The 22,478-nt window shown below is 37.3% G+C and overlaps 1 protein-coding gene across 10 annotated transcripts in view; it reads right to left on the bottom strand.

Annotated features, from left to right (window-relative positions):
* Positions 1-22,478, bottom strand: part of GPHN (gephyrin) — a 231,627-nt gene that overhangs the window by 19,603 nt on the left and 189,546 nt on the right. For all 10 annotated transcript variants that reach the window (XM_032227446.1, XM_032227414.1, XM_032227482.1 and 7 more), the window contains 8 exons: positions 16,481-16,523; positions 12,622-12,759; positions 8,140-8,232; positions 6,966-7,021; positions 5,191-5,310; positions 2,712-2,770; positions 2,414-2,567; positions 7-128 (listed from right to left, as the gene is read on the bottom strand). In XM_032227446.1, the coding sequence (XP_032083337.1) occupies positions 7-128; positions 2,414-2,567; positions 2,712-2,770; positions 5,191-5,310; positions 6,966-7,021; positions 8,140-8,232; positions 12,622-12,759; positions 16,481-16,523 (785 nt within the window). The remainder of the gene's footprint in view (positions 1-6; positions 129-2,413; positions 2,568-2,711; positions 2,771-5,190; positions 5,311-6,965; positions 7,022-8,139; positions 8,233-12,621; positions 12,760-16,480; positions 16,524-22,478) is intronic.

The following is a 22,478-nucleotide window of genomic DNA, read 5'->3' as shown; positions in this document are numbered from 1 at the left end:
ACATACTTATCTCCTACAATCCCCAGGTTGATTGTCGGATATCCATGCTCTTGAATTGTTGCTAAAAGAGTTGAACGATTACTATCTCTAATCTTTCCTGGTAACAAGTCATCTTCAGGATTCAATAGCTATAAAAAATAGTAATAGTATTATGTGGGAAATGGGTCAAAATAACTAATTAGGAATAGATTATAGTCAAATTAATTGAACCGTGAAACCACATTTGTTACATAAAATAATCTTAAGACTGTGAACAGGTACTCACTTATAATATTTGTGTGCACCATTACAGTGAACAAACAATTTCTTGAAGATTTGTAAAAGTCTAAATTCAAGCACTTTCCGAGATATTAAAAGAAGTTGCTAAGATCTTCTTTGAAGTTGTTGAGAAGGAGAAATGTGTAGATGGAATTTTATTAGCAATATTTTATATGGTTGGGATGCATATAGCCTTGCATGATGCTTTCCTAAATTAAAAATGTCCCTTTTATCTCAATTATTCTTCTGCTACTTCTCTTTCGCATCATCATCCATTCTTCCTTTAATTTCCTACTGAGATTTTATCTCTGAAAGTATGCACGTAGCTTCAGTGATGATGTTACCTAATTTGGATAATGAAATATCTGCAAGCAAACAAGCAAGCTCAGAGAGCACCAAGGACCCCTGATCTCAACCCTGAGCTACAAATATTTTCCTTTATTGGCACAGAGTTTCAAATCTGCATATACTAGATTGCATCCAGCTATGTTTATCAATCATGTGATTTTGCTGATGAAAAGTCATTTTGTATCTTTCTGCACATTGTAGGCCTGCAAAGTGGCTTCGTGTGAGTTAAAGGACCTTTTGAAGCAGATTTGTAGACAGCATGATGGAGAGAAAATTCTACCACAGGGGCATAAAATCCATTTATGCAACATGAAATAAAAGTTATTCCGATTTTGTACTGCTTAACTGTTCAATGAACTGAATTCCATCTCTGGCCAGAATCACTGCCATTTCTGTTTCCCACTTCATAATTCACACCAATTTTGGTTTTTTTACTTGTGAGATTCATACAGTGATACATAAAAAAACTAATTCTTTTTGAGTTTTCAATATTTCAGCATAAATATTATCTAAACTTTAATCTGTCTTCCATAGAAGTTCTACAACTAAATAAAAAAACCCAATTAAATAAATGTATAAAAACATTGCACTTGTTCATTTATTTGTGGATGAAAATGATTCAAACCTAATATCTGTGTGGGGCAAAAGTATGTGAACCTTTGCTTTATGTAACTGTTTCCCTACCCCTCTCCTTGGGCAACAGTAACTGCAACAAAATCTTTCCTCCAACTGTTGATCAGTCTTGCACATGGGCTTGGAGGAATTTTAGCCCATTCCTACTTTCACAATAATTCAACTTGGGGATGTTATTAGCATTTCTCTTATATGCTCACATCAGGCACTTCCACAATTTTTCCAGAGGTTTAAGGTCAAGACTTTAACTTGGCCGTTTCAAAACATTAACTTTGTTCTGCTTTAGCAATTCCTTGGTCATATTACTTGTGAATTTTGGATCTTTGTCTTGATGCATGATTCACTTTTTCTTGAGCGTCAGGGCACAGACAGATGTCCTGATATCTTCTTATAGAGTTACTGACACGATTCAGAATTCATAGTTCCATTAGTTGAGGTAAGCTATCCTGGTCCATAGGCGGAAGAGCAGGCCCAAATGGCAATACTGCTACCATTATGTTTTACAAATTCTTTGGAATTATTTTTTTAACCTTTTCCTGCCTGATGAGCAGGAAGGTTGGAGGTCCTCAGAAATCTCGTATGGGGGCATACTTCCCCATTCCTGTGTTGTAAAGATAAGACTTTGATAGTGAACATACAGAATTCTGTTCTTTAAATAAGGCAGGATACCCAATCTGACACCTAAGAATCATTCAATTGATTGAAACAATTGACTTTTATTTCCTCTTCAAATGAACTGATAAACCTACTTTAAGATACTCATATTTTTTGTATCTTTAGATCATTTTCCTCCATAAATAAACTAAAAAGAAAGTTTTGACTCATTTCTTGGGTCTTCTTTATCTAATTCTAAGATGTGTGGAAAACAGATACATTTTTAGGAGGAATGCAGGAATTTTATGCAGGAATATTTAAAATTCAAAAGGGTTCAGAAACTTTAAACTCCACTATACATACAATGTAAATATACTTTCTACTGTTCTAAAACCAGATATTTTAAAGCAGTATATTAAATCTTTAAAATGTCTATTTTACCAATAAAGAGGCTGCAAAAACTGCAATCAAAGAGATTGCAAAACTATAATAAATATAGAACTACCGGTATAGTACCATTCTTTATGAAGAATTCTATCATGCTTTTTTGACAATTTATAAATATTAGATATTTTCTTACTTCATTCCCTGTAGACATTACAGCAACTACTGGAAACTTGTTAACTTCAACTTCGGTTACTCCAACAGTTGCTAGTAGACCTATCTCTGATGGGCCCATATGGGTTCCCTTGGCCAATACACATTCACCTCTTTTAATGTCGTGTCCTATAGGTCTGAATATGCCCCCAAAACAATAAGAGAGAAACTGTTATTAACAAAAAGAACACTTCCTTTATAACATTTCAAAAGCTATTAATATTATAGGTATTGAGTAGTTATTTTTCATTTTAAAATGTAAAGATAAATAATTAACTAACCTGATATCTTGACCCGGTCGAGCCTGCACCAGAATGCGTACCTCGAGTTCTTCAGTGCCCTGTATTTATGGAAATAAGAGAGATTCCAGCTTACATCACAGTATGGTATGAACACATTAGACTTGTTAATGTGGGCTAGAAGTTTAAATCTGTTAAAGGCAATGACTAGCTTTCCATAAAACAGTAAACCATAATATGGTTAAATTCTTTCTAGCTTAAAATGTTATACTGAATCCCTTATGGCGTATTTATCAAATACTGATTAAAATCCCAAGTCAGTGTTATTTGTGAATCAATATTAGCATTCAATTACAACCCTGAATATATTATGACATCAATAAACCTTAAATTAAATTAATAAGTACACTAATCTTAATACTCTATATTTCTAAATCTCATAGTAAAGATAGTTTAAAGGAGTTAAAAGTACAACAGTATTTCTCAAACTTGTTTAATAGACTTTATACTGTACTTTTTCTATATATCAAGCATAAGAAAAGACTGCAAATTTCATTTCTAGTATTTCTCTGAATGCAGCCATCAGTCTTTTCATTCCTCTTTCAAAACAATCAAGGCACCACTAAAATAGATTCGATATTCAATGCAGTCTTCTAGGTGGATGCACATTTTTTGTGGGAACAAAATATTCCAAATGTGATCCGATGTTCCAAATTTGAAATAAAGCACATGTGATTTGAGAGTTTTATTTCATGCTCTTTTGCTCAATGCTCAGAACAAAATGTAACAAGCATGACCAGCATTATTATTGGGCATTGTGATTGGGCTTTCTGGTGCTTGAATTTTTCTTTATTTTCTAGTTTTCTCCGTTGTACTATTATATTTATTCTGTTAATGCTTTATACTGATTGGGATACGGTAGGAACAATAAGTAGGCACACAACTCAGAGCTGAAGAGCCATTGTTAACTCAGTTTTATTGCCTCATCCTGCCAGTTTAAAAATTTAGTTCCTATAGGAAAATCAGAACTTATGTAGGGGGTTACATATTTGATTGGTGTTCTGATGCCATTCGCAGAAAAGTTGCCTATTACAGAAAGTAAATAAATAAAACTAACACTAGGTAACTAAATATAAAGATGTCTGGCTATATTTAATACAGTTTCACATACAGAGTGCTAATACTGCTGAGGTTTTAGATTATAAATATATAAAGACAAAGTACTATGTTGATGTTTTGGCTTGAGTTTTGATACTTATGCACTTTCTGTTCTGTTGCTATTAGAATTCAGGGTGTGTCTAAATGCAAATTTTGATTATTTGTAGAACCTGAGCAGTACAGAGCGTTGTTTTATTATTGGAATGTAATTATTTCATGAATGGAATGTAATTATTTCGTGCAAAGGTAAAAGAGCAACTTATTTTTTTTGCAGCTACAAAACACAAGCAGCCAAATAAGACTAGCAAAGAGCAATAAAGTAATTGTTCTTCACTAGACCTATTATGAAACAGGATGACTGCTAAATAGATAGGATAAAGTGTTAGACCATAATAAGTGCTAATTACCACTGAATTCACAAAACCTCCCAAGGAGATGATTTTCAATTTGTTAGGAAATCATTAAAAATCCCTTTTCTTTAATGTTTTTCAAACAATTTAAAAAATATCACCTTGTTCAAATATTCTGTACATTTAATGAGAGTCAGCATGAGCTGCCAACCCCATCGTTTCTTGTGTGCTGGGAGGGGGAGATAAGGGAAGAGAGGAATCACTTCTTTACCTTTCGTCCAAGACCAATTCCAATGTACAGAACTAGCAGTTGTTTCTGAATTCCTGTTATTTTCTATGGTTGGAATTTAAGCCATTTAAAATACAGCCAACTGAAAATGTTCTGAGGGAAGTGGGAAATGTTTTTCCTTTATCTCAAAAATGAACTTTATGCATATTTATTTATTTACGATTATTTATATGCGGTTTCTTCTCATATGTATGGTCCATAGCAGAGGTGTCAAAATGGATTTCTTTGAGGGCTGGATTAGCATTGTAGTTCTTCTCTGCAGGCCGGCTTGGGGGGGAAGGGATGGATACCTCCTGCAGCACCCTGCCGGCCAAAACTGGGTGCTGGAAGGTGTGCGCAGCCCCCCCCCCCCACTTCATGTTCGGCCTCTGCATAGGAGGCCAAGTGGTCCCTTGTGCTCCATTTTGGCAGGCAGTGTGGCAGAAGGCCATTCAGGCTAAAACATTTTGGCTGCCAGAGGAACTGAGGGCTGGTCCTTTGCTATTTCCAGGCTGGCCCTGCAGGTCAGATTTAAGCAGCCTGTGGGTTGCATCCGGGCTGCGGGTCTTGAGTTTGACACCCCTGGTCTACAGTCTCTAGAATGTACAACTGCTGACACTGTTCCTCATTTCAAATGTGTGAATGTAAATTTGTATCTATGTCGTGGGATTACAGACTGATGGATGATTCCTTGGAGCTGCCCTGCTGCAGATATAGCAAGAAAGAATGTTTTGGTAGCACTCACATCATCAGATTCCCTGATAAGCTCTGTGTCTTCCACTTGCACCACAGCATCAGCACCACAGGGTATTGGAGCACCAGTTGTAACTCGCATTACTTGACCAGGCATTACAGTTTGAGTTGGCTAAAAAAATACCAAAAAATATCAATTTATTTTTAAAAAATTATAAGAAAATTTTATTACACTTTGCAGTTCAATTCAGGATGTTAATGAATATACTACCCCCAAATTATGAGACTATAAGGTGGTATCAAGGGAGTTTGTTTCAAAGAGGAACTAAGAGAAGAAGTTTCTTTTGAGTCCAGCACTTTATTTCCGAGAAACACATATACAAAGTATTGTTAATTTATTCTTCTCTTCTATTTCATCTTTTTTTTTTAAAAAAAAATGACTGCAATAGAAGTTTTCAAATACAGTGCATAGAAAATAAACTTCAATCCCCTTTTATCCCCTGAAAAAATATCTCTGAATGATCAAGAACTGCCTAACTGTTGTCTCACAACAGTGCCAGTTCCTTGATTTCAAACTCAATTCCCTGTGAATGGATCTTCAGTGGTCTTGTCCTCTGGTTGCTGCTACTGACGGCCAGGTCAGTGTGTAATAGCCCTCCCCCCACATCTATAATTTGATTGTGGATGAGATGCCGACCTGTCATTATTAGCAAGGTCTGGATGTGAGCTGTCCTTTCTGAAATTTGCCAAGCTGTATTTTGAGTCTGGCATCAACCAAGACTTGAGTTGGGGTGGGGAATGGCATTTTTCAACAGGAAACCTTTATGGCTTTCAGAGGTCCTGCCAGAGGTCACTGATGGTGAGAGCCTGTTCATTAAGTTGACCTCTAAGGCTCAGCTGGGAATTGTTGCTGTTGCACCAACCTCCTTGCTGCATAGCAACCTCCCTGTCTGAGTTCCATTTCTGGGTTGGCAGTGGAGTTTTGGAGAAACTTCATGGCTCTAGGACTTTAATCTACCCTCCCTAGGAATGGCCTCTGAGGTGCTTGGGAGTTCATGGGTTCCATGACAGCCATGGATCTTTCCCAGATTATCCACAGTCTGACTCGAAACCGTGATCACACTTGGGATATGGTCTTCCTGTTGGAGCAGTGGCAACGTGATCTGACATTGGGGATCCTCACCGTGTCTCCTTTGCCTTGATTTCTATTGAATTCTCTAATACTACTAACCACTGGAAGAGAGGAGGACCCATTAGATTGATATGCTTGGCAACAATTTAAACTTGTTGTACTTTAAGAAATGGAACGTTAAAAGAGCTTAATGTTTACATGACAAGAGAATATTCATGCTATAGATCTCTCAAGAACTCTTTTTTTCCTACACTTCCAGTGAAGCCACAAATAAATATCCTACTAATTTGAAAGAGTAGGTATTGATTTTATTAACTTTTAATCTAGAGGCTCCTTATTTTGTTGTGTGATTTTATAATTGCTTTGTATTATTTAATTGCTTTGTTTATTTAAATTTTGGAATTTGTGTCAATGACTGTATTAAACATGCTAATTGCCTTTTTATTTCATGTGCATAGGAACTTAGTTATAGGCAAATGATAACTAAGTTTTCTATTAACTACTATTGCTAGATTTTATATGCATGGAGGAAACTATCACCACATTAAAATATGTAATTCTAGAAATACAATAATTCATATAGCCTTTGTGTTGTTTACAATAGTCATTAGAATGGTTTCATGTTATTTTTCAAGATTATTCTAGTTCATAATGAACAAAGAATAGAAAAGGGAAGCAAAATATATTGTACCTACCTGCTCACCAGCTTGGGATTCCCCAATAATGAAACGATCCCCTGGTCCATCAGCAGCTGAAAATTAATATAGGACCATGATAATTGATAATTACAGTTATCAATAAAATATGCATTATCAGGCTCTTTATTTTTGCTATGGCTATTTCTGACATTATAATTCCTTTTCCCACATATATTTTTGCATAACAATTTTGATTTGACCACTTTCCTAATATACAATGTAACTGTACAAATTAAGTTACTACTTAACATACATTATACATTCTGCTTTATGTAAACACCCTAGTGTCACACCCTAATAATATTTCTTATAGAAATATTCCTTGGGTTTACTTTCTGGGAGCAAAATTACAATTTTTACTTATGGCAAAAGGCAATGAATTATTTTATTGTGCCATTTATGTTTTAAAAAATTATATGTATGTAAAAATCTTGTTAGGGTATTATCGTTTTTGCCATATTCTTATTCATATGTCCAACCAATAAATCAGAAATGATCTGGGGTAAGGATGCCATGGAATGGAGCATATGTGGAAAATTTGATTCTTGCTCATTCCTCTTTTTACAGTACCTGAACCACATCCAATCTTTTCATGAGGATTTCTTATGTCTATGGAGAATGCTTTAGGAAAGCATTAGAGAAAGCATAGAGAATGCTTTAGGTGGTGGGAGATGAAAAGTGTGCCCAGAATGCTTCACTGAGAACAAGTCAGGGTGAAAGATCTATTGGTCATAGAGTTCTACTCTGCACAGGATATACTAGATATTTTTATTCAGCAACATACTTTTATCTGAATAAAATTATCCTGAAATCTTAAAAAAAAACACCTAAGGGCCAATTCAATAATAGCTAAAATCCTTTAATGGGATGGATGGATATTTTCTTTTATAGCACTGAAAATTAACTTTATTATAATTAAAAAACATATACATAAGCAAACTAACTGATTTGTAATATTACTTCCAATTTATATTGTGTAATGATAAATTAAGCTTACTTTAAATAGAGTATATATACTCTTAGGATGAATCAATGTCATTAAGATAAGGACTAAAATGCTGTTGAGGACTATTGAGCCTGTTTTTCCAGGCAACATACAGAAACCAGCACTCTGCTGTGATACTAAACTGGAGAAAAGCATCCTGGCATATTCATAATTGTTAACATTCACCTCTGACAGCGTAGCCATCTTTTACTGAAGCTGGAAAAGGTGGAAGGTTATCTTTTGCATAAACATCTTGGGCAAGGACTCTGCCCATTCCATCTAATACATAAACACAGGGGGGGAAAGAGAGCATACATGAAATTCTGATAGCAAAAACTTTATTTTCAAAAAAACTCTTTCAAACTTTATCAAAATTTATAAGGGAGCATTTAGAAAAATTTCCAAAGTTTGCCAGCCAGATTAAGGGAGATGTATGGAACTAAATACACAGTGCTAAAAATAGTAACTTTAATATAAAATGAGTTCTGACTTCTCTATTTAAGTGTGCCCATATTCCTTTCAAGGACATTTTGAATACTTCCCTTTTTAATTTTATTCTCAATAATCTGTGAAGAGGCACGGAGACATACCACAATAAAAATAATAATAATTGGGAAAAAAAAAACATTTGCAAAGAAGAACATTGGCTATTGTAATTAGACTAAGAATAGAACAGTAATATAATAATGTAGATTTTAAGGGTGATTATGTATTTGCAAAATATTTTGATCTCAAAAAATTCTGATCTTGAGTCAGTTATTTCATAAGTTCAAAGACCAAAATATAACATGCATCCTGAGAACTACCATTCTGTTGGAAGATTCTGTCCAGTTTCCTCCTGGAAGGCTTGGGCCTTCTCCCTGCAGGCCTACTTTCCTTTCCTTTTTGTGCAGCTACTGAGAACTGCAGTGAGGTGCAGCTACTGGAGAAAGCTAGTCAATGTCATATTTCTGAAGGTAGAAAGACCCTCAGAACATTGTGAAGTCTGGGGCTTGTCTTGAGAAGTTTCTGAGGCTCTTTCTAGTCATTGAAAACATTGTGAGGGATGTGGACAAGGCCATGAGGGCTGTAAGTGCCTCCACCTGTGTACTGGACCCGTGTCCCTCATGGCTGGTTGCTAACAGCAGTGAGGTGACACGAGGCTGGATCCAGGCGGTTGTTACCGCCTCTCTTCGGGAGGGGAACTTCCCCGCCGCGCTAAAAGCGGCGGTGGTGAGACCCCTCCTGAAGAAGCCATCCTTGGATCCAGCTGTTCTTAATAACTATCGTCCAGTCTCCAACCTTCCCTTTCTTGGGAAGGTTGTTGAGAAGGTGGTGGCCTTCCAGCTCCAGCGGTCCTTGGAGGAAGCAAGTTATCTTGACCCCTTCCAGTCAGGCTTCAGACCCGGTTACAGCACAGAAACCGCTTTGGTCGCATTGACCGATGATCTTTGGAGAGCCAGAGATGGAGGACACCCCTCCATCCTGGTTCTCCTTGACCTCTCAGCGGCTTTCGATACCATCGACCATGGTATCCTTCTGCGACGACTGCGGGAGGTGGGAGTGGGAGGCACCGTGTTGCGGTGGTTCTCCTCCTACCTCTCGGACAGGTCGCAGTCGGTGTTAGTGGGGGGGCAGAGATCGACCCCTAGGCCCCTAACATATGGGGTGCCTCAGGGTTCGGTCTTATCCCCCCTACTATTCAACATCTACATGAAACCGCTTTGAGAGATCATTCGCAGGCACGGGATAAGATACCATCAATATGCGGACGATACCCAGTTGTATCTGTCCGCCCCGTGCCAATTCAATGAAGCGGCGGACGTGATGAACCGAGGCCTTGAGGCCGTTATGGACTGGATGAGGGCTAACAAGCTTGTACTCAACCCGGAAAAGACCGAGTGGCTGTTGTGTTTCCCTCCCAAAAATTCGACCAGTACTCCATCACTCAGGCTGGGGGGTCAAATTCTACACCCCTCAGAGAGGGTTCGCAACTTGGGAGTCCTCCTGGACCCACAGCTATCCTTTGACCACCATCTGACGGCTGTGACCAGGGGGGCATTTGCCCAGGTTCGCCTGGTGCGCCAGTTGCGACCCTACCTGAACCGGGAGGCTCTCACAACAGTCACTCGGGCCCTTGTGACCTCTAGGCTGGAATACTGCAACATGCTCTACATGGGGCTGCCCTTGAAGAGCATCCGGCGACTTCAGCTAGTCCAGAACGCGGCCGCGCGAGTGATCGTCGGTGCACCTCGGTTCACCCACATAACACCTATCCTCCGCGAGCTGCGCTGGCTACCTGTCGATCTCCGGGTGCGCTTCAAGGTGCTGCTAGTCACCCATAAAGCCCTCCATGGTAGTGGATCTGCGTACTTGAGAGACCGCCTTCTGCCAATTACCTCCCTGCGACCAATTAGATCTCACAGATTGGGCCTCCTCCGAATTCCATCTGCCAGCCAGTGCCGGCTGGCAACTACAAGGAGTAGAGCCTTTTCAGTAGTAGCTCCGACCCTTTGGAACGAGCTCCCCGTGGAGATTCGTACTCTCACCACCGTCCAGGCCTTCCGCATAGCCCTTAAGACCTGGCTAGCCCGTCAGGCCTGGGGACAAAGATAATCGCCCCTCCCGAATGATGAATGAATGTTGCTCATTATTTTACTCTATGTTTGTCTACGTTATTGTTTGTATTTCCCTCCCCTGATTTTATGTAAGCTGCCCTGAGTCCCCTCAGGGAAAAGGGAGGCCTATAAATGTTAATAAACCTTCAAACCTTCAAACCTGCTCACCTTGCAATGTTCTAAAGTTCTTTCTACCTTTGAAACTTTGCAAGCACCAGTGGTAGGTTGGGGAACAAGTGCTAGTGGTGGGGCAGGAGATAAAGACCAGCTGTGAAGTGCTCCAATAGTGAATTGGAGAGAAGACCTAGATTTTCTAGGAGTGGTTGGGAGAGGGGAAAGCCCAAATGTTCCAGGAGGTGGGGCAGGGAGAAGGCCTAATTCTTCTGGGCATGTTACGGACGGGGGGGGGGGGGGAGAGAAATCTGTGAACCAGTGTGTCTATTGAAAGTCTTGAGGAAGCATATGTGCCAATGTCACCATTGCCCCTACAGACCTTCAAGGTCATGGAAATTTTTCTCAGGAAACACCCAAGTCCCTAAGATGACATCCAGTGTCCTCAGAGGAACTCCAAGGGCTCCAAGGGAGGTGGATAACTATTTCTGTACTTCTTTATCTTATTTAGAGTGTGCCAGCTTGTCTGGGTGAAGTGTGCCAGTGCTTCTGGGTGGAGAAGTGGACAATATAGCAAACATATAAATATGAGTGTCAAAATATGTTCAGGGTTCTCCCTTGCTAAGGAAGGCCTGTCTTTATTTAGCTGAATAAATGCATAAAGCTTATGAAGGTAAATACCTGGACCTAGTCTTTCTTTATACCAAATCTGAAATCGGCAAAATACTGGGACTGTGATTATTGAGCGAGGCACTCATATGGGCATCTTGTATAATAATTGACCTAAATTGTGGTCTCAATTGTGATTGTAAATTAAGGACTACTTGTGCAGCCTTTCAAAATTGTTTGCTTACATTGATTTAGGCTGATTTCTTGAGTTTAGGGGATGTGTGAGTGGGATACAGTACCTGATATATAGTTGTAATGTTAGTGTATGTAAAGTTATGTATGCAGTTATGTACTGGTAATCTGTATGTGTACAATATTATTTCATTTTTTGGTAAATATTATTACACAGATTGTTGGGAAGCGATTTCCTATAACATAATCATGGATGCCAAATAAATGTACAACTTACTCTCTTTTTTACTTGACATGCAGCAGGAAAAGAAACTGATGGTAAGTATGATTAATAACTGTGTTATTGTGATTATTCTTCAATCTGGATTTTTTTTCTGTGAAAGTACTATTACTGCACACTTCTGCTGACAAAAGCAAATGTTTTAGCTAAAACTTTACCAAGCAGCAACTAGATAATATATGTAGCTCAATTCTCATAATACAAATATAATAAATTACTGCTGCTTCTGTGGTTCTTTAGGTTACAAAACATTCTTTGTTCCAGATTTTAGTTTTTATTTCCCTATCTTTTTTTTAACGCTAGCCATTTTCCTGCTAGACTGAAAATCTAAAGTAAGCGACATTTTTGCTATGAATTTATTAGGTAAATTCCAGGCATTCTACAAACTATTATCTCTTGGATTCAGCTCTTTTATAATTAGTAGAAAAATATCCAGCCAAGAGAACTGTTGCTGTAAACAGTGAAGTAAGTTATGCATAACTTAAAATATAAAAACTATGGCTGTGCAAATCCTTTCAAACAGTTACTTTGCAATATATGCATAAAATACCTTTCTCCAAATCATTAAAGCAGCTACATTTTTTCCTAGATGCATGCAGCGGCTTTGTAAACTACTCTTGGCTGTTTCAATATAGAGGGCTGTTCTTGCAGATGGATAGTAAGCAGACAAACAAAACCAGTTGACATTACAGCTATGCAGGTCTAGAAAAAAACATGACTGCTTTAATGTTTGAGAGAGAGGTACTTTGTATGCATTTCTGTGGATTGTGAAGCACACCTTTCCAAGTATTTGCTCAGTCCTAATAAAGAAAATGTAAATGAAACTTAAACAGTTCTTCCTTTATTCTTCTTCTGGATGCCAGAACTGATACTAAATACCTCGATAATTGATTATTTCTGTTCCAAGCACTGGAGTCATCTCCAGAACTGTAATGAAGGCTTTGTCCATAGATGTTAATGGAAATGGAGACATACGATGTCTTCTTGCTACTTTTGTAATGTCTACGGCACTGTGACCTGCAAAAAAGCATTAAATTATAATTAATTTTTAGTAATAATATAATTAATATTTTCCTGGAAAGATTGATAAATTATAGATATAGGTAATCCTCGAGTTACAACTGATTGAAATTATGATGGCCTTGGAAAAAGCGAGTTACAACTTGTACCCGTACTTATGACTGTCACTATCTTCCTATGGTCACATGATTGCTATTTGGGTCTTGGCAACCAGCTTGAATTTATTACTGGTTGCAGTGTCCTGAGGTCACCTGATCATGATATGTGACCGCAATATGCTTGATTATTTTTTTTTTTCACAGAAAATGTTACCCTACTTAGGAAAGTTCTTAGGCTATGCATCAAACAGTTGTAGAACTCATTAGAAACCATGGTTAGCACATCAAACCAAAACACATATTAAAACAATATTTTTTACAAAATGATTTTTTCTAAAGTGGCCATTCTTATTCTACTATTGAGCTGAAAATACTTTCCAACTCTATGAGAAAAAAATCTTCTTCCTTGGAATTATATATTATTCAGATAAGATTGCTCTAACTTCCCAAATCTTGCTTAAATGAAACATCTTCCATTTATTTAAACTCTATACAGCCTCCTTGGCTTTTGTTTGTGTGTTTGTTAGATTTTTAAGCTCAAACTCAAAGAAGCAAACATACTTAACACTGCTTTCTCATTCTATTTTTCACACACCAACAACCCTGTGAGATTAATTGTGCCTGGCACAAAGTCACCCAACCTAAAACAGGAATAAAACTCATAGTCTGATTTGGTGCCTTAATTGCTAGACCAAACTGCTAATGTGATTGTGAGTTTCGGTAGCTTTATATAAGGCCGTGGTGGCAAATCTACGGCACGCGTGCCACAGCTGGCACGTGAAGCTCTCTCTGCGGGCATGCGAGCTGTCACCCCAGCGAACCTCCACTGCGCATGCTTTCTTGCCTCCCACCGGCCAACTAATTTTTGGGTCTCTGCCACGCATGTGCAGAGGAAAAGGCGTATGCAGGAGATTCATGTACATGCACGGGGGAAGGAGTGAGTGCGTGGTGGTTGTGCTCCCCTCGAACCCTGTTTTTGGTCCCAGGAGGCTTCAGAGAGGCCTGCTAGGCCCAAAATGGGGCACAGGGGGGGTCGCATGCATATGAGCATGGGAGGTGTCACATCACATTGCATTATGGGTGTGGGCAGACACATGTGCACTGTCACGCATGTGCGCACACTTTTGGCACATGACGACAAAAAGGTTAGCCATCACTGATCTAAGGTATCTATTTTCTTTCACTTTAGGGCACTCTGGAACGGCTTTCTCCTGTGTTTTTTTATCATATAAATAAAAACAATTAAAATTTGAGTGGCACATGCTTACTTTGTTGCCTGCCTATGGAGTTGCTTCCCCCCCCCCCATTCCAGGTACTCTGACCCTGCCTGCATTTTGGAAAAGGCTCTAAAGACCTAGTTTTGTAGACTGTACTATATGATCTCAAGTTGGTTGGTGAGAAACTTGGGTTTCAGTTGGCAATCTGTTAAAAATATTGATTCATGTAATTCTTAGCAAATGTTGATACCTGGCATTAGTTATCTGATTGTTTCAGATGAGACCATATTTTAATAAAGAAGTTTTGTCAGTGGGCTTTCTATACAGGCTGATTATTAGGTAATTATTTTCTTTAGTAGGAACAAGAGCCAGGAAGCTGTTGATTATTTTCTGTAAAACAATGTTGCTACAAAGCTTTTTTTTTTTTTTTTTAGCAATATGTAAAATTATTGAGAGATTCTAAATATTCTTCTCAGAGGTATTTATTACACCTAGAGGCTTATGTTATGGGTCCCTTGAATAAAATTATTGGACCTTTAAGGACATAATTTCTTTGATATTAACAAAATTAATAAACATATAAAACATTCATTATTAAAAATACAGAATCAGGATAGGATGATGTAAGCTACAATAATTGGGTCATCACAAGATCTCCCTGGTTTTCTGAGGCCTGAAGACATAGCCAGGTTTTGAGGAGCCTGCAGAATGGTAAGTGGAATGGAGTTAACCTTACTTTTGGGGGGAGTTTCCTTAAGACAGATTTTACAGCAGAGAAGTGATATTCCCTGACTGATGGGACCCACAACATGCCTTCTTTGTCAGATCTGGTGCGATGGGCAGATGTAATCAGGATGAGGCAGTGTATAGCAACAGCACTTATATAAAGCTTCATAGAGCTTTAGCAGCCCTCTCTAAGCAACTTACAGAGTCAGCCTATTGCCCCCAACAATCTGGCTCCTCATTTTACCCACCTTGGAAGGATGGAAGACTGAGTTAACCTTGAGCCTGGCAAGATTTGATCTGCCAAATTGCAGGCAGCTGGCAATCAGCAGCAGTAGCCTACAGTTCTGCATTCTAACCATTGCGCCACTGTGGCTCTTATAAAACATTGTTACATTGTAAGGCATTGATTGCTGGGTTTGTTATAATAAAACACTGAAAATTAAATTACATTTTCATTAGATGCATGATATCCAAATTTGGGAAATAACTCTGTCTAAAAAAAAACATAAGAAAGAAGTTTGAAAAACTTCTATGGTAAAATTACTCAAATTTAGTCATCTTCTATTATCTATATTAATAGTATTTCATAAATATTTTGAAAATTGTACCTACTTTATTGAAATTATATTTCATTGATTATTTGTGACTACTTTCTTGCATTTATTTATTAACATAAAAGATATCTCATTGTGTTGGTGCATCTGGTCATTACATTTCACTCTGTCAGCTGGATTTAAACTTATAACACTCAGATAATAATTTTATCTTAAGAATTCTATTCCTAAATATTTAACTTTCCCTTTTTTACAGTCAATCACTATATCTTTTATTATAGAGATTCAGCCGTCCAAGCTTCAACAATTTCATTCAAGATATTTATTATAAACTGATTTAATAAAAATAGAACTAAAATAACAAATTATAAAGCAACATAGTGAAAACAGAAGCATTAACTTAAGAATCAATAAAGCTAAAAAGATAATTAGTTTTATATAAATTATTTAATTCAATAATTTGGATTGCATGACTGTTTCATGGGTGCATTCTGATGTGTTCACCCACATATATAACTTTGTCATAGTTTATCATTCCAGTCACAGTTTAGCATTATTGACAACCTGTTTTAATGACTGCATTAAATGCAATAATAAAACAACAGTCCAGTAATTAAAATTAATCATTGTTAATACATATAATTAATATGCAGTTTACTGAATATAAATGTCAGGTTCTGGTTTGCGTGTCCAAGTTTTCTGCATGTAACCTAAAACTGTATTTCTCGAGTTCTCTCTAGCCTGAAAGCAGAAAACTGTTAACTGACTTCCTTTTTCCTCTTCCAGAAATTTCTGCTACATACATATCCCGATGGGCGGAGATGTCTTTACAAAATATTTATTTTACATTTTACTATATATATTTATTCATGGCTTTACAAATGTCATAGAACATCTGTCCATGACCACTGGATACAGTATTTTGCATATCTTTCAGTTTTGTCTACTAAGATCTCCTCATATATACCCATGTGTACACTGCAGACACAAAAGCCTAGAAAAATAGCTTTAAAAGAAGTTCATTTGCATCACTTTCTATGGTGTCACCAAAATCATCCCGGCAAAACTATACCTTCTCATGAAGGTATTATATTCCAGAAGAATACAAAGATGCAACACTTACTTGCTCGGAGGATGTTCTCCTTACTGCTGCACCTGGATTGGACCTGTAGAGAGAAGGACAGAACTGATAAAGCAGAACAAACATTATAAAGTGACTACAGGAATATAGTGGGCAAGCTCCTGGGACCTGAAGACAGAGGCTATTTTCATTTTTTAAAATCTTCTTACACAACTTATATTTAACAAACTGTTGATTAACAGTTTGAATTAAATATAAACAAGAGAAACTAAACCAATGTACAAATTTTGTTTAAAGCTGAACCATAATATATATATATTAGTTATGCTTTACCTTTACTACAAATATATTAATGAGAAAAATATAATGTAATCTATATTTTACTTCAAATATGAAATACAGAAATAAAATACTGTTGGAAGAACTTGAAGCTAATTGTAATAGATCATTTAAAACAGGACAAGATAAAAACATTGTACTTAGCATTTCTAGCTGTTTCATAATTTGATCAATTATTTCCTAAGCACAAATGTCTTCAAAACTTTGATGTTATTGTTTTGTCTTAAACATGATATCTCATTATACTATAGAGGTGGCTCTTGGTTAATTATCACTTGTTCAGAGACTGTTTGAATTTATGACAGTGCTGAATGAGTGGTACTTACGAGTGGTCCTCAAAATTCTGGGCAACACAATAACCCTGCAATCACATGATCCAGACACTTGGCAACTGGCCCAGATATTTTTTACTATCATGGTGTCCCAGAATCACGATTATGATTTGTGACCTTCCCTACTGCTTCCCACAAGCAAAGTCATTGAAGAAGCCAGTAGGAAGTCATAAGTCATGATCACATGAGGTACTCACTTAACAACCCACAGTAATTCACTTAATGATGTAACTGGGGATCTGCCGGAATTACTGTTTGTAAGCAACATGGTCACATGACATCATGCTTTATGACTGCATCACTTAGCAATGGAAATTCTATTCATAATTATTGCCCTTAAGTGAAGACTATTGTATTATTATTTATCAGAGGGTCTGTTGTAGGGAAATCAATCAGAATGTTTTTATAGAGGACTTTTGAGAAACATAACATCTTTTTTGTTTCTTATTTAATATACTGGTTGGGTTGCACTCCTGAAAACAACTTTTGAGTGGTTTTCAGAAGTGCTAGACTAATGAATAATAAAGGAATGCTGGCACTTGATTTATTCCGTTTCCAAGATTCTGCATATTATATTATCTGTTCTATACCATGTCTACAGTATGCATGAATATTAACCTAAACATATTCTAAACTGGTATGTTTAGCTTAAAGAAAGCATGTTAGCAAATACAAAGTACTATCATCAGGAAAAGGGTTTGGATTTATTTGAAAACAGGATAAGGATCAAGGTGTAGAAGTTTTGCAGAGGGGGATCCAAACTTGAAATCAACAGCAATGTTCTGACTGTGAGAGCTCTTTTAACAGTGAAGAACCTGATTCTTAAGTTGTGGGTACTCTACCATTGGACTTGGTGAAACAAAGATTGGGTAATAATTTGTCTAGGGCAGGGGAGTCAAACTCAAGGCCCGGGGCCAAATCTGGTATGTGGAGCTACCCTGGAAACAACAAAGGACTGGCCCGCGGTGTCTCAGGAGCCCTTGGGAGAGGGTTGTAGGAGAACGTCGCAGCAGAAAACGGAGCTCGGGGACCGATTTTCGCTGACAGAGTGCTTGGGCCACCAGAGGCACCTCAAACACGAGTGATGTTAAGCTGCGTCCCCTGCCCCCCATGGTCAAACACAACCCTGAAGCGGCCCTCAATGAAATCGAGTTTGACACACCCCTGGTCTAGGGTGATATAAGGATTCATGCTCTGGACAGGGGATTGCATTAGAAGACCAATGTGCCTTCTAACTTTATGATTCTATGAATCTCTTAGTTCCTTGACAATAAATCTAAATAGTGGTACTCAGTGGGATTGTTTCTTGCTAGGTTGTATTTTGTTGAGAGGAGTTAGAAAATATCACATTTTTCAAAGATCTCTGAATGAGGGAATATAACTTTTGCATGCACTATTAATCGCACAACCTACATTTCCAAATACTTGTTTCTTCTAAAAAGAAAAGAAGCAACTTAAACTATGATTCTAGATTTCAGATTCCAGATTCTAGTTTTATTTTGTTGTGGCCCACCAGAGGCCAGCGGAGCTGGAAGCAGATTCGGACAGTGAGGAGGTTGGAGAGGAACATGGGCCAGTCCTGGAGTCTGGGTGCAGTTCTAATGAGGACTCTGTGTCAGAGGCAGAGAGGGGAACAGAGCTGTATGTCAGTTATCAGCTGCCTTCTGAGTCAGACATCAGTGAGGCAGATGAACAGTTGGAGCCTGTTCTCACTGTGTGTGTGCTCAAATTGCAAGACGAAGGAAACAGCTAAAGAACAGGGGTCGGCTTGGGAGTAAGGCCACAGGTGGATGATGAATGGCCCCTCCCAGAGGGAATAAAAGAGGGGCAAAATGAGAGTGGAGTTTGCAGAAGACAATTGGTTCACCTAATTGGCTCGTGACTCTCCAAGACTCCTTGCCAAGTTTTGCAGATATTAGCCTGGCAGCTCTCTATGCCAGATAAGATCTGTGATTGTAAATCCTCCCTTGAAAGATTTTGCTATATGTGAATGAGCAGAATTCACAGTAAATTAATAAAAGGGGTTTTGCTTCATGCTCTTGGGAAGCCTAGGTCAGAACATACTTGTCAATGAAGAACATTTAACATGAAAAGTAATGAGGGAGCAAACAATTATTGAGGTTAAAATAAAGATACCTGTGTAGTTCTGCAGCTACCTCTGAGAACAAAATTGTATCTTATAAAATGTCTGTGGAGATCCTCAGTCATTCAAGACATAGCAGTCTCAAAGGTACTTTTCCAAAAGGCAAATGGACTTTTTTTCTTGAGAAAGAAGAACAAAATGTTTTGCTTCTCATCCAAGAAGCTTCATCAGTTGTGATAATGGGGGGAGGGAGTGATGGAAGGATAGGTTCTGACCAGATGATTGGGGGACAGACAGACAATAGAAGGATTATATTTCTTTGCAATCATGTAGTCATTAGCACTTTCTTTGAGAGCTCTTGAGGCCACTTGGAGGTTTATCTTTGCCTACAGGGTCACCTGAATCAGAGTGTGATTGGTTGTGAAATCTTCTTGAAACTGCTGCAATCTAGCCCTTGCAGCAGTTTCAAGAAAATTCTACAACCAATCACACTCTGATTCAGGTGAACCTCAGGGCAAAGATAAACCCCCAAGTGGCCTCAAGAACTCTCAGGGAGAGTGCTAATGACCAGATGACTGCAAAGAAATATAATCCTTCCATTCTCCCATCACCACCATCTGGTCAGAACCTACAGTTCCACCCCCACCCCCCCATCCAATCTCAACTGTCATACCTATTCTTCCATTCCCCCACTCCACCATCACAACTGATGAAGCTTGTGGATGAGAAGCAAAATGTTTTATTCTTCTTCCTCAAGGAAAAATCAATCCAGTTGCCTTTTGAAAAAGCACTTTTGAGGCACTTATATAATGATGAAACAATTATGGATTTAAACAACCCAAACTTCCCTCTTTCTTCTGTTCCACAGCAGCTTGCCCAAAGAGACATCTACCTTAGGCTGAATTTATACCTTTAACATAAATCTACTTATTGCAATTAAATAACTTAAGCCAATGTTCCAACCTATGGTGGCCTTTCCTGGAGAAATGTTACATTAAAAAAATAAAACAACAACAACCGAAAACAACACAAACTTTCCTACCATAATTATACAGTAATAGTTTCAATTTAAAAAGTGGCTCAGATTTCTTGTCCCCCCCCCACCTCCAACTTTCCCAGGATGATTAAAATCAAAGTAATAATAAAAGCTAACAGGTTGGTTTTTGTATCCTAGATCTACTATAAACAAAATTCTTAAATAATACATGTCTGCTGTGTATGAATGTGTTTGTTTGTGTCTGTGAAGCATGAGTGAGAGTGAAGATGGGTTGTTTTGGATGGATAGTGTCATTTTTTAAAAAAATGGCTTCATTGCAGAAGTGAAAACAATAATTGAGCAATATCAAAAGTGTTTAAGCCAAAGACCTATCAGGAAAATATAAGGATAAAACATGGAGTAATCTGGGAAATGATAAAAGGAGAAACAAGTATGATCATACAACACAGAAAATGAGATGATGTTAACGACAATAACAAAGTGAAAATCAAGAGTTTTGAACACAATATAAAAACAGAAGGATCCCCATACCCTAGAACAGATGTTTGTGAATGGAAACAATCCCTTAGAATAGTAATAATTAAATTAAGTTGCATTCTCTAGTCTGACTGATTATTGGAATTGCCCAGCTAAGCAGGGGAGGAATCAAGCGGGGTGTTAGCTTTGAGTCATTGAACAGTTGCAAGAAAACAAGGACTGATAAACCACCACCCTGCCTCAAGTTCCAAGGAACCTTATCTATCTGTTACCAAGTGAAGGCAAGCAGTCTGTAGCAATCAACTTGTAGTCAATTTGAACTCTTCACATGTTGACCTTTTGCTTGTATCTAACATTAAATTCACCATTAAGCCCATTTACAGTGAAGCGACTGCAGGGAGAAAATAAAAAAAATGTATAATAATAATGCAGCTGAAACTTGTATGATTCAACTATTGTTAAAATGACAAATCTGTCGACTGGAAGAACTTTATTGTAGAACTGAATTATCAGTTTACCACTCATAAAATTATTAGATTAATATTATGAAATTTTACCTTCTGTCCATAGAAGCAGTGATGAAAACTGCATGGGATAAAATGAGTTTCATAGATTTTTTTTTAGTGGAAACCCATCTAATAAGAAGCTGTTACTAGTTAGCAATTCCATTTTAATATATTGTATACCATTATCTTCGAACTTAGCATGGGTTTTATGTCAAAATAGTTACACATATATAAGAAACTTGTGGTATAGGAAAAATAAGTGCTTGCCTCCCACGTATTTCCAAATGTAATACATGAAAGAACTTTTTCCATTCTTTTTCTATCCTCATGGACATCCTAGGCATCTTACTGCAAAGCAATTGGCAAAACTTTATTTTTAAAAGTATATATTAAAGCACAAGAGGTAGAATATAAGAAAATAAAGTCTTTTATTTCCTATGCTTTTCTATCCAAAACATTATGAATCCTATATTAGCAAAATGATGCATGAACAACAATATGGCTGCCACTTATGTTATTCTACATATCTAAAGAAAAGTGATTATACAGATAACTGATATGATTATTTTTGTCTACATCGCAATGGTTTCTATTCTGAGACATGGCTGAATATAATAGAGCTTTCTTTAAAACAAATATATACAGGATTTTGTTGGCGCAACCCATTTTTCTATGCAAGTCTCTTCACAGAAAATAACATGTGCATGTCTTTTGTATTATGATTTCAAATATAATCTTTTCTTTCCTTGGTTCTGAGTTCCAATTAGAAAAGAGGTTTAGGCAAATTGTAGCTACATTCTGTTGTTTAGTGAAATATTTTTTTTAAAAAATGATCCAACTATTTTCATGGTTTTGAAGTTAAATTTGTCCAGTTTTGAAAATACTAATAACAACTCAATAAAAATGAATATTAAGTCACAGATGAAATTGAAGGAGATGGAAAATAATGCATATATGATACTTATTAACAAGAAGGTCAATTATGATACAGCTGAATTCTGCAACAGTGATAAATGTTAAGTTTTAAAAATCCATTTTCATCTTTCATTTAAAGTCAAAGAGCCTCTGAGTGCATAGTCATGAAATATTCATGTTAAACATAAAAATTAAAATAAAAAGTTTTACCAGACCAAAACCACAGTATAAGGAAGCTGAGGAAAAATGCTGAACACGTGCCTATAATCTTTAGGAAAGTTTCAAGAAATTACTTACCTTTACTATATTGTAACAAGATTAGCACAGAGTAAGTACAGTTAGAAGCTAAGAAGTCAAAGTGTTCTACAAAGATGGAATTTTTTAAACTTAA

This window comes from Thamnophis elegans, chromosome 1 (genome assembly GCF_009769535.1).
Source record: "Thamnophis elegans isolate rThaEle1 chromosome 1, rThaEle1.pri, whole genome shotgun sequence".
Taxonomy (NCBI): domain Eukaryota; kingdom Metazoa; phylum Chordata; class Lepidosauria; order Squamata; family Colubridae; genus Thamnophis; species Thamnophis elegans.
Note: the sequence above shows the minus strand (reverse complement) of the source record. Positions and strands in the feature narration are given on the sequence as shown.